The sequence below is a fragment of the Elgaria multicarinata genome, chromosome 13 (genome assembly GCF_023053635.1).
Source record: "Elgaria multicarinata webbii isolate HBS135686 ecotype San Diego chromosome 13, rElgMul1.1.pri, whole genome shotgun sequence".
NCBI lineage: Eukaryota > Metazoa > Chordata > Lepidosauria > Squamata > Anguidae > Elgaria > Elgaria multicarinata.
In genome coordinates, this window is record NC_086183.1 from 35,094,875 (window position 1) to 35,106,904 (window position 12,030).

The window sequence follows — 12,030 nt, forward strand, 5'->3', positions numbered from 1 at the left end:
CTGCTGACGCCCGATTGGCTGCCGGCCTTCCTCCTCCCGGGAGGCAGGCCGCAGCTGTGATTGGGCGCTTCCTGTGCTCGTTCGGAGGGGACGGAGGCGGGGCTAGCCACAGCCGGAAGTGGGTGCCGTGCGGACTGCGTTGGGAACTGCGAGCCGGCTTCCTTTCTCTCTCCCTCTCCCCCCCCCCGGTTCGGTGACCTTCGACCCCGCCCGTTATTGACGGGGAGGGGTCGCTCAGCCAGTTGGTCCGGCAGTCTTGGGTCCCGGGAGCCCCCTGCTCGCCCAGGCAGCCTTGGCATCGCCCCGGCGACCCCCCCCCCACAGGCCGCGATGCCTTGGAGTCTGGCGCGGAGGCTGTGGGGGGGCGGCGGCCCCGGGGGGAGGGCCTGGCCCGCGTGGCCCCCCGGTCGCCCCGGCGGCGGCGGCGGCGGCGGGAGGAAGAGGGAGGTGAGTCTCCGTCCAGGGAGGGGGGAACAGCCGTGGGGGGGGGGGGCTGGGAGCCTGGGGGTGAGTGGAAGGGGGGCGGCTGAGAGCAGGGAGGGGGGCTCGCCTCGGAGGAGCCTCCCTGCAGGGCTTCAAGGTGGATCCCTGCATTGAGCAGAGGGTTGGACTCGATGGCCTTACGGACCCTTCCAACTCTATGAGTCTATGACCGGCGCCCCGCACCTGCCTGCCGGCCTCGGAGGGAGGATGCCCACAGGTGCCCGGGCGACGTGGCCCTGAGCCTGGGTGGCCCCGAGGCCCCCGTGGAAGGCAGGCGCGGCCTCAGCTCGCAGAGGCACGGAGGCATTTAAGCTACTTCTTCGCCGCCCTTCATCCGGTGGGCAACGTGGAGTGGATGCGCAAGGGCTGTCGAGCAAGCTGAGATCACTTTTTGGAAGGGAGTCGGCCCAATGCTCTCAGCCTCCCTGATAAAAAGAAAAGCCCCGTGGAGGAATCAACCAGCAAATTGATTAACAGCGTCAGCCTCCCTCGTAAGAACACGAAGAAGCCCCGCTCCGTAGGAGGTCAACAGCGGGCTGCCTTTGCAAAGCGCCTTCGTCTCTCCCGTGCTGCGTATTCTCTTAGAACAGCCCAGGGAGGTCGCTGTTGTGCCCATTGCACAGGTGGGGAACTGAGGCGACCTGCCTGTGGCGGCCCAAACGTTGCAGGTCCTCGGAGAGCCCGGTCCAGCCTTCCTCGGATTAGCTGTGCCACAAACTGCTGTGCAATGCAGGGCCTGGAGCACAGCAGGATGTGTGCGAAGCAGCTCCATTGGCGATAGACAGCCCAGTATAACGCGTCACTGCACGTGCCTTGTGCTTCTTGCGAGGTGCTTGGGCTGATGGCGAAGCTCAGTGCAGACTGGAGGCAGGAAGGGGACGTTCCAGCACACCGGCAGGTTTCGTTTCCTCCATGGAATCGTGTTTTCTTACAGGCCAAGAAGCAGACAATGGCGACGTGTTTTCTTCGGGCCTGAGTTCTCTCTCACGTTCCCCACTATGCATCTTCCAAACACACGTTTCCTCCCTCCATGATTGTGCCCCCTCCTCTCCCTTCCGCCCCAGAGTTGTTTCTCTCCTGGCACTTTGGAAGGTGTTGGAGGGTTGTGGCTGAGAGTTGTGTGCTTAGTCCGGGCCCTCAGCTGCTGGGGCTGGCGTTGGGGCCACGCACGGAGCCAGGGAACAGCTGATGGCTTCCTTCTTCCCACAGGAAGCCACGGAGCCTCCAACGCCTCTCCACGTGCCGTGCCAGGAAAGGTCTTCGTTATGGGGAGCAAATCCTCGCCACCCCACCAGTCCTTCAGGATGGCCCGTTGGCCCTTCAGGAGCCCAGCTTCTTCCCATCGGTGCAGGGGGAGCGAGGCTCTTGAGAGCCCCCACATTTGGGCACCCCCATCTGGTCCATCAGACTGCATCGCTCAGAGGCCTTACGGTGGAGGACATCCAGAAAGCGAGGGAACATCGGCCAAAAAAAGACCAGGAGAGCTTGGGCAAAACGAGGCAGAAGGTAAGACCTGTGGCCGGGAGGGAGCAATTGCACTCAGGTCCGGCTTCTGGGTTTCCCGCTGGGGCAGCTGGGCAGCCCCTGTGTCAACAGAAAGCTGGGCTAGATGGACCCTTGGCCTGATCCACTCCTGTTGTGCGTTCAGAGCTGTCTCTTGCAGCCTTATCCCACCAGGGTCTTTGGGAAGGCCGCTCTTGAATGAGTGGGTGGCAGTGACACGGCACCGAAACGTTGTTCAGAACAGTGCTGGGCGTGGCCAAAGGCTGGGGAAGCGTGGCACACAGAAGAAAGGCCCCACTCTCGCCGCTCACTCTCTGGTATTGTGCACACATACGGAGAGAGAGTCTCCTCCCACCTCGCCAACCGACCCACACTCATTCAGGCTCTCGTTGTGCCTCCTCCTCCCTGATGCTGGCTGGACTGGCCCTTGAACAGCCGAGGCCAGAGGATGGGCTCTGCGGCCTTTCCCAGGGCCAGTCAGCTGGGTACCTGGGGAGGGGGAGGGGAGATAAATGGGGGAGCCAGCCCATGGGGTTGGCTCTCCCCACATTCTGCCTTCCTTATGTGAGTGGCAGCTGTGTGGCAGTGGCAGGAGGGCGCCAGAGGCTTTGGGCCACCCACATGTGCCTGCGCGAAGTATCGCCACTAATGGCCACTGTGGACCAGGGATGGAAAACTCTTCCAGGTCATTACTTGAGAGATGTTTCGGCCCCGCTTGTGGGGATGTTGCATGGATCTCGTTGGACCAGGCCAAGGAGGCTCTGCTTTGACCAGCCGGCAGAGCCTGAAGGGGCTGACCTGCCTCTCTCGCTCCCTCCCTCTCCCTCTCTCTCTGGCATTCAGCCGGCCCTGTTTCCTGCTCACTCGATTTCTGCTTCGTCCCTCAGCTTAGCGAGAGAGCCCGAGAGCGGAAGGTGCCAGTGACCCGCATTGGACGGCTTGCAAATTTTGGAGGTCAGATCCACTGGGCCGGGGCTGAAGCGCCTCTTGCAGCCCGAGGGCTGAGTTCCATTTCAGAAGCCTTCTCGGTGGCTGCACCCCCGGGGGCGGGGACAGGGGGGGTGAAGGCAAAGGGGGCGTGGCCAAGAGCCCCACGTACCGCCACGCTTGAGCCTGCGGCTTTGCCTTGTTTAAGCCTCCTGAACGCGTCTGTTTGGCAGAGCCCAAAGAGCCTCCCCCTCAACCGCCCTTTCCTTCCCAGGTTTGGCCGTGGGTCTGGGGCTTGGAGCCTTGGCGGAAGTGGCGAGGAACTCCCTTAACGGGGAGCAGAAGCCCAAAGGTAGGAACTGCGCAGGGGCAAGGGCCTCCTTGCCTCGCCCGCGCTGGCTTTGGCGGACGGCCTGGGCTAGGCAATGAGGGGGCGCAGATTCCAGGGGCAGGAAGGCTTGCTGTGTCCGCTTCCCTTCCTGGTTTTCAAATGGGAAAAAATGTCAGAGTGTTGTCCTGCCGGGGGGGGGGGGGGCGGGGAGAGGCCCCAAAGCTAGAGAAGGGCAGGTCCATCTCTTCAGACCACGGTTTGGTTTCATGTAGTTTTTAAAGGTAGTTTTCATCCAGAGCTTCCAAAGCAGGTCAAAATATCAAAAGGAATCATCAGCCTGTGAGGAGACAGAGAGGGAAGGCTGGAAAAAAGAGGGTTTTTTTAAAATTACGGAACTAAAACACACACACAGAGCTAGAATGAATGAAACAGTTTGTTTATTTGTTTCTCACATCTATATGCCCCTCCGCCTTCCTCCAAGGGCCTGGGGGTAGTGTACGTGATTCCCCACCCCTCATTTTATCCTCACGACAACCCTGTGAGGTAGGTTAGGCCGTGAGAGAGCGACTGGGCCAAAGTCTCCCAGGGAGCTTCTTGGCCAAGTGGGGATTTGAACGTGGGACTCTTCAGCCCCTGTCAGGCTCTCTTAACCACTGCGCCACACGGGCTCGGATTCCGCTGAATGTGGTGAGGGGGGAGCAGCAGGAGGGGGCAGTTCTCAGCCAGCAGGGCAGCAGGATGCCTGATAGCGCCTCGCCGGCCTCCCCTTTGGCTCTTCCTGATGGGACGGCTGGCCCTCCGCGGCCTGGAGCTTCCCAGCCCTCCCTTAACCCTCCCTTGCCACTAAGCTTCTGCTAGCCATTCCCCATGCTCCCTCCTTACCCGCCAGCACAGAGGACAAGGCCCCAGGGCAGAACGGAAGGACGCCCAGCGACACAGACTTCTGCCTCTTCCTGCCCCCAGTTCTTACCAAGGCCTGGCCGGAGGTTCGAGGTGGAGGTGGGCACCCTCCCCTAGAGGGGGCTGGCAAACCCTGGGCAAACCCTCACTTTCTCCTCCTCCCTGATCCCTGTTCCCCTTTCTGCAGAAGACAGCTTGCTGCTGGAGTCCAACCCCTTCCTGTCGGAGGCCAACACAGAGCGGCTTGTGGACACCCTCTGCAAGTTGCGTGGGGCGGCCCTCAAGATCGGCCAGATGCTTAGCATCCAAGGTAGCGGGGTGTGTGTGTCTCCCCTTCCCCCTCCCCCTGGTCATCCATGGTGGGGCCTCCTGGAAGCTGGCTGGGGATCTGGGCAAACTTCTGGAAGGCTTCGCACCTGTACCCGTTTGCCCTGGAAGGCTGTTGCTGCTCTGCCTCAGCCAAAGCTTTACTCCCGCTGAGCGTTCTGAGAGGGCCCCCGTCTCCTCGCCCGTCCCACGTGAAATGTCCCCAGAGTTTAGGGACAGCAGAGGACCCTTTTCCCGTCGAGTTTTTGCCTTCAGGTCATCCTGCCGCCTCCTGGAGTCTGCTCCCCACACTCCCCTCTCCCCACAGACAACAGCTTCATCAGCCCCCAGCTGCAGCGGATCTTTGAGCGCGTCCGCCAGAGCGCAGACTTCATGCCGCCCTCTCAGATGAAGGTGCGTCGCTGACGTGGTTCGTGGGGGAGGTGGGCAGTGGGGGCTGCCGTGGCTGGAATGGTGTCGGTCGGCACGGGGGCCGAGCAGGGGGGGAAGGGGCCCTCGGGAGTCTCTCCACCACTTCCGTTGATTCCTGGGTCAGGAAGGAGGGAGGGGGAAAGAAGGGCCCCAGCTCACTGGGGCGCTGTGGGCCCGGGAACACGCCCGAGGAGGAGGGGGCTGTGGGCGAGCCTTGCTCCGGCTTGCCCCAGGACAGCTCCCCACGTGCTGGTGCTGCCCACCTCCTAGTGTGAGGCTCTCTGCTTCCGGCCTTCCAGGAGGTCCTGGTGGAAGAGCTGGGCTCTGACTGGCGGGATAAAGTGGCCTCCTTCGAGGAAACGCCCTTTGCAGCCGCCTCCATCGGCCAGGTGCACCTCGGGGTGCTGAAGGACGGGACGGAGGTGGCGATGAAGATCCAGGTAAGGCTTGGCCCAGGGGCCAGCTAGCGTGCTTGACGGCTCGGGGGAGTGCGAGACGGGCCGCTGGGCTCTGTGGCAAGGGGCGTTGGCTACGAGCCCTGCCTCCAGGGCTGGTGATGCTGGGAGCCTTTGGCCCAGGCAGCCCCCGCCTGCAGCAGTCCCAACCGCCCCCGGTCTCCTCCCCTGCAGTACCCTGGGATCGCGCAGAGTATCCAGAGCGATGTGGACAATCTTCTCTCATTGCTCAAGATGAGTGTGATGGTTCCAGAAGGTAACGGCAGGGGTGCAAGCGAGGGGCAGAGGGGGCTGTAGCCCAGCCTGCTAGGCCTGGGCCTTGTGGCTGCTGTTAGAATTGGGGTCCTATGCAAGGGGCACTTGGGGGGTGGGACAGAAAAGCCGGCCAGCCGTCGCCTGCTCAGGTTGGGGCTGTGTCCTTCCGAGGCCCCGGCGTCCCCACGTGGCTGAAGAAGTCCGCTGCCCCATGTCGCCTGGGAGCCTCACGGCCATCGGTGACCGAGCTGCTGAATGTCGAGGGCGTTCGGGGACACGCAAAGGGATGGGATCATAGAATCATAGAATAGCAGAGTTGGAAGGGGCCTACAAGGCCATCGAGTCCAACCCCCTGCTCAATGCAGGAATCCACCCTGAAGCATCCCTGACAGATGCTTGTCCAGCTGCCTCTTGAAGGCCTCTAGTGTGGGAGAGCCCAGAACCTCCCTAGGTAGCTGATTCCATTGTCGCACTGCTCTTACAGTCAGGAAGTTTTTCCTGATGTCCAGCCGGAATCTGGCTTCCTTTAACTTGAGCCCGTTATTCCGTGTCCTGCACTCTGGGAGGATCAAGAAGAGATCCTGGCCCTCCTCTGTGTGACAACCTTTTAAGTATTTGAAGAGTGCTATCATGTCTCCCCTCAATCTTCTCTTTTCCAGGGTGGGAAAGGCTGGCTGGGGGAGCCGTATTTGGCAGGCAGGAGAAGAGGGGGTGGGGTGGGATGCAGACGGGCGAGGGAGCTCAGGCCTGGGGCTGCCCTGGGGGGCGGCTGCTGCGCCTTCTCACTCCCTGCCCCCTTGCTTGTAGGCCTCTTTGCAGACAACACCCTGCAGGTGCTGCGGAAGGAGCTGGAGTGGGAGTGCGACTATCAGCGGGAGGCCGACTGCGCCCGGAGGTTCCGGTAGCTGCGAGCAGATCCCTGCCCTGCGCGGTTCCTTCCCCAAGAGCCCCCTGGGTCTGGCTCCCCCCCCCCTCCAGCTCGAGGTCTGGTCCTGAAGCCCCTTTGCCCCACAGCGTGGGCTCTCTGAGTCACTCCTTCATCCCTCCCTCCCTCCCTCCCTCGGGACAAGATCCTTCCCTTCAGCTGCTTCCCCCAATGAGGAAGTTGTGGAGCTGCCCCCGCTGCCGTCCTGCCCAGGGCTGCCCCTTCTGGGTGCTGGAGGTTCCCGGGGACGGGGCTCAGCCCAAGGGAGCTGCCTGCTCACCTACAGGAAGAAAGGGCTGCGGAGAGAAACCTCCAGCTTTGACACCTCAGGAAAGGGGCCCCAGGCCATCCCTCCTGCTCCCGCTCCCTCCCTCCCTCCCTCCCTCTGGCCGACACCCAAAGTCTTGCCTCTCACCTGTCCTGCCTGCTGCCCATGTCTCCCAAGGTGCTGCCACGTCTGGGCAGAGGTAGGGATGGCCTCTGGGGACTGACCCAAGAGGCCTGGGGAGAAATGCCTAGTGGACGGAGGCTATCCCCAGCCTGGCCCTCTCCAGATGGGTTGGACTACCACTCCCATTAGGCAACTGGTAGTCCAGCACCTCTGGAGCCCCCCTCCCCCCGGGTGGGGAGGGCGGGGGTCGTGCGCATCCAGCCAGGGGCCCTGTTCCGCATTGGCTGCAGCCCCCCCCTCGCTGACGCCGGCCCTCTTCCCCCAGGCGGCTTCTGGCAGGAGACCCGTTCTTTGAGGTGCCGGAGGTGGTGGGCGAGCTGTCCACCAGGCGGGTCTTGGTGGTGGAGCTGGTGGGCGGCGTCCCCCTGGACCAGTGCCAGGCGCTCGACCAGGAGACTCGCAACGAGGTGAGGGCTGCGCCGCAGTGCTGCCGCTTGCTGCTTCCGGAGCCGGTGGGCACAACCTCGGGAGGGGGCGGCCCGGGAGGGGAGCTCTGGGTCCCCTGGGTGACGGCCGCAGCTCTGAGGCCCCATGGGGCCTCCACGCTGAAGCACAGGCGGGCTTCCGGGGCCGCCGCCTCCGCCTCCTCCTCTGCCGGTCCGTCCCTGAGGCAGGCTGACAGTTTGTCCTTCTCCCCCCTCCAGATCTGCTCACACATCCTCCGCCTTTGCCTCCGGGAGCTCTTTGAATTCCGCTTCATGCAAACTGATCCAAACTGGTCTAATTTTTTCTACGATGCCGAGAGACACAAGGTGGGGTGGGGTGGGGGAACCGTTGGATCCCCGTGGGGCGCTGGGGGAGGGCTTGGGGGGCTGGACCCCCTCCCTGCTGCTGTGCCAGCAGCCCACCTAACCCTGCGCCCCTTCCAGGTCACCCTGCTGGACTTTGGGGCCAGCCGAGGCTACAGCAAGGAGTTCACCGACCATTACATCGAGGCAAGTGCGGGAGTTCTGCCTACGGGTGCTGCTGGGGGGGGGGGCTGCATGGCTGGACTGACTGGCCCTGCCTCCTGCCTTGCCCTCCCTGCTGCCTCAGGCCTGCACTGTCCAGCGGAAGGCCTGAAGCGGGGGCGGGGCGGGGCGGGGGGCGATGCACGTGGCGTTTGGGAGGTGGGCGCAGGGGTGTAACGGGGGGGGCTCAGCAGCAGGCATTCAGGGGTGCAAGTAAGGGGGTTCATGAAGGGGGCGGCAGCAGGCAGTGATTCATTGGTCGTAGTTGGGGGTCAGATCCCCCCCCCCCGCCCCGGTGTCCAGATAAGGTTCACCGCATGACTGGACCCTTTTCTGGCGCTGCCAGGTGGTGAGAGCGGCCGCTGACGGCGACCGGGCCAAAGTGCTGCAGAAGTCCAAAGACCTGAAGTTCATCACAGGATTCGAGACCAAGGTGAGCGCAGCGGAGCTCCCTGCAGTTGCTGGGCAGAAGGCCGGCAGGGCGAGCGCAGTGGGCCGGCACCGAGGGGCCCAGGGAGGGAGGGAGCGAGGCAGGGGGGGTGGAGCGGCCCCCTTCAGCGCCTCCAGCTCTTGCCGCTTCTGTGCGTGACGAGGGTGGGCCAGGTGTGGCCTTGCAGGTGTCTTGGCCTACAGCTCCCATCACGCCTCCCCATCGGCTGTGCTGGCCAGGGCTGATGGGAGTTGTAGGCCAAAACGTCTGCCGGCCACGAGTTGCCCACGCCTGCTCTGCAAGGAGCCCCTTGTCCCTAGGGCCGTGTCGCCTTTGAACGTCTGCTCGGCGCCTTCACAAACTTACTTTCCCCAGGGGCGGCTTAGAGAGAGTCCGGGGCCAGCGAAGGGCCCCCTGGGCCATCCGAGGCGCCTCCTCCGCTGCGCAATAAAAGGCGGAGCACGCGCTTGTCCTGGGGAGGGAGGGGGGGGGCGGCAGCAGCTCAGGCCCTTCCTCCAGGGCACGGCTTCTGTCGTGGGCAGGTGACCATTCCCCAGGCCTGGTGCTGCCAAGGATAGAGAGCGCCTCGGGGGAGGCCCCTCTCCCACTGCCATCCCTGGGATGCGGCGTTTGCCTGTCAGGGATGATCTGGAGGCTCTTAGCGGACGTCTCCCTTGAAGGTCCGAAACCACGAGTTCACAGCAGTGGCGGCAGCAGCACTGACAGCTGCCCGGTGGCTGGAGCAGTCTGCTTGCGCCAGGCCAGCGCCCAGAGCCGGACGGCAGAGAGAGAGAGAGAGAGAGAGAGAGAGAGCGCACAGCGCCGCCTGGTGGAATCCGGGGTCACTCCTGGCTGTGACCACATTTAGCAGCAGCCAGCAAAGCCTTGCTCATAGTTACAGGAGGAGGAAGAGGGAGGTTTTGCCTTGGTGACGGCATGCTTCAGGGCTGCCCCCTGAGCAGTCTTTCTGAGAAGGCTGGTGCCTGTGAGCCCTCCCCTCCCCGCCCCGCCCCTCGATGCTGATCCCCTTCTTGGTTTGTGCTGTGAGCTGCTACCTTCCCCAGGCGAGGCCCACCCCTGGCCGAGAGTCTGCTGTTCCACCCCCCGCCCCGCCCCAGTGATAGCCTGTTGCCCAGCCCCGTTGCTCAGCGGCTGTTCCCTCCGGAAGCTTCTTTTGCCTCTGGATGAACAACTCGAGGGCCAGGACCTTGCCCTGGTGGTGGCCTGATTTTACTCCGCTGCTGACCGCTGGCCATGGCTTGGATGCTGTTTTCGTGGGCTGGCTCGTGGAAGAGACGACTCGGCCACGCGGTTCCCCTCTAGGAAGGCCCGCGTTGTGCCACAGCGTTGAATTGTCCGAGCGAGGGGAGAGTGGAAGGGCGGGCGGGCGGGCGGGCGTCGGCATCGTCGTTGTCTCGGGGGCCCCCGGGAACCGCCCTTGCCCTTTTGGCTTGCACACGTCGTCCATGGCCGATCCGCGCCTGGTCTGGGAACCCGGTTGTGGGAGCTGCGTTGTGGGTCAGGCTGACTTCCCCACTTCCGCCAGGTGTTTGAGGAGGCACACGTGAACGCGGTGATGATCCTGGGGGAGGCCTTCTCCACGCCGGGCCTCTTCGACTTTGGGGCCCAGAACACGACCCAAAGCATCCAGGACCTCGTCCCTGTGATGCTGAAGCACCGGCTGAGCCCGCCACCGGAGGAGTGCTACTCGCTGCACCGCAAGATGGCCGGCTCCTTCCTCATCTGCACCCGCCTGGGAGCCGCCATCCCCTGCCGGGAGATCTTCGAGAAGGCCTACGCCCAGTACGCGGCGCGAGAGGCGAGCGGCGCCTAGAGCGAGGGGGCGGCGGTGCGTCCGTGCGGGGTGACTCTTGAGCAGACCAAACGGCTCCGGGAGCAAGATCCGTCCTATCGTCCTGGCAGTCGGCTGAGCTGGTCCCTAGACTGGGGGGGGGGGGGCGCCCTTCTGGATCGTGGGGCAAGATCTCCCCACGAAGCTCCGCTTTGAGCCAGCCACTGACTTGCCCAAAGCCTTGGCCGTGGCCTGCCTCTGCCCCCCTGACACGGCCACCTTCTGCTTCTGCCCTTGGGAGCCACTGGAACCTCCTTGTGGTGCGGCAGATGGCCATGCCAGAAGGCTCCCCTGCGCTCGTGCCTGTTCCCTGCAGGCTGGGTGCTCTTACGTTCCCCCTGCCTCTAGCCACTGGGCCACGGATGCTGCCGCCACTCCAGGGGGAAAGTCCGGGGCCCCACCGGCGTGGGCCAGCCCTGCTGCTGATAGGAGCCGCTCCCACGCCAGTCCCAGTGGGCCAGGCTTTCTCGTGCTGCTGCCGCCACAAGCCTTTGCCTCTGTGGGAGAGAGGATGTGCTGAGGATGTAGGGCAGCTGAGGCTGTGACCTTGGCGGCCGCCGTGGGCCACAGTGGAAGGGGAGGAGCTTAGCAGCTCACGTTGGGGGACACTCGTTCTCACGCAAAAGGCTGAGGACGATTTGGGGGCTGCTGGTGGCACTGGGGAAAGAGGGCTGCCCCACCGTTGCTGGCACCGCTCCCAAGGCGGCCGCCCCTCCGAGGTTCCTGATGCCTTGCATCTGTGGCCTTTGCAGCGCGGAGCCCGGGGAGCTGCAGCCAGCTCTGGGTCTGGGCTCAGGGCTCCTCGAGGAAGCGACGCCCCCTCCCTTCCCTCTTCTTTCTTTTTTAAACCTCACTGCAGCTATAAATTTGTGGGGTGATGGAGAGCCAGATCGACCCTTGAATGTTGTAGGGGGGAATGAGAGAGAGAGATTCCGCAGCGGAGGGATCCGTCTCTCCTAACAGCAGTCGGAGCAAGGAGCCTTGAGGCTGATGTGGCTGGCAGAGTGTGCGTGTGCGCGCCCATTGCAGCCATTGATTTCTAAAGTGGTGTGTTTGTGTGTGTGTGTGTGTGTGTGTACAACGTGGAACAACGGAGCACTGATGGGGGAAGTGGAGCAGCAGCTCGGACTCTTTCTGTGGTGGTGGGGGGAGGCTGCCCTGGACGTGGAACGGTGCTTGAATTCCCTCTATTAAAGGAACCCTAACCCCACCCCGGCCTGTGGAAGTGCTTCCTGTTTCTGCTCAGTTTGCCTTTCCTACTTGGGAAATGCGGGATCAGATTTTGTACTATTACAGGTTGCCTTTGGATATGCCAGTTTGCTGGAGTTCAGCCCAAACTGAAAACAACTCAACCAATGGGACCCAAAAACAGGGCTGGGAATGGCGTGGGGTGGGTTGACCTGCTGGGCCTTTTACTGTTCCCTGGACACCAGTTGCTACATCCTAAATACAGCTTGATCCAACATGGATCTCTTCTCTGCCTTTTCCTGCAGCTTCAGCAAATTGATTTATTATATTTGTTTATTGACAGCATTTTTACCCAGCTGTTCAGCCCAAAATGGCTCCCAGAGCAACTTACAAAGGTTAATAACCAGATCATCCTGGCCCTCGGCATGCAGTCTAAGGCCACAATCCTATGCATATTTAGGCCGGGGGAAAAGTCCCACAACTCCCATCGTTTTCCGGACAGCCATTCCTCAAGCTAGCTGGAGAGTTGTGGGACTTTTTTTTTTGTCAAGACACGCATAGGATTGTGCCCTCGAAGACTTAGCACAGAAGGAACAGGGGTTGGGGAAGGGGGGGAAGCAAAACTCACGCAAAATGCCATCC

The 12,030-nt window shown here is 62.8% G+C and overlaps 1 protein-coding gene across 1 annotated transcript; it reads left to right on the forward strand.

Annotated features, from left to right (window-relative positions):
• The first annotated feature begins 330 nt into the window (after positions 1-330).
• COQ8B (coenzyme Q8B) lies at positions 331-11,410 on the forward strand. Its single transcript, XM_063139788.1, has 14 exons — positions 331-447; positions 1,693-1,989; positions 2,874-2,940; positions 3,188-3,265; positions 4,332-4,454; positions 4,779-4,864; positions 5,182-5,322; positions 5,512-5,593; positions 6,400-6,493; positions 7,234-7,375; positions 7,613-7,720; positions 7,838-7,903; positions 8,265-8,351; positions 9,895-11,410. The coding sequence occupies exons 1-14, from the start codon at positions 331-333 to the stop codon at positions 10,180-10,182; spliced, it is 1,776 nt and encodes a 591-aa protein (XP_062995858.1). The 3' UTR covers positions 10,183-11,410.
• The last annotated feature ends 620 nt before the right edge of the window (positions 11,411-12,030 follow it).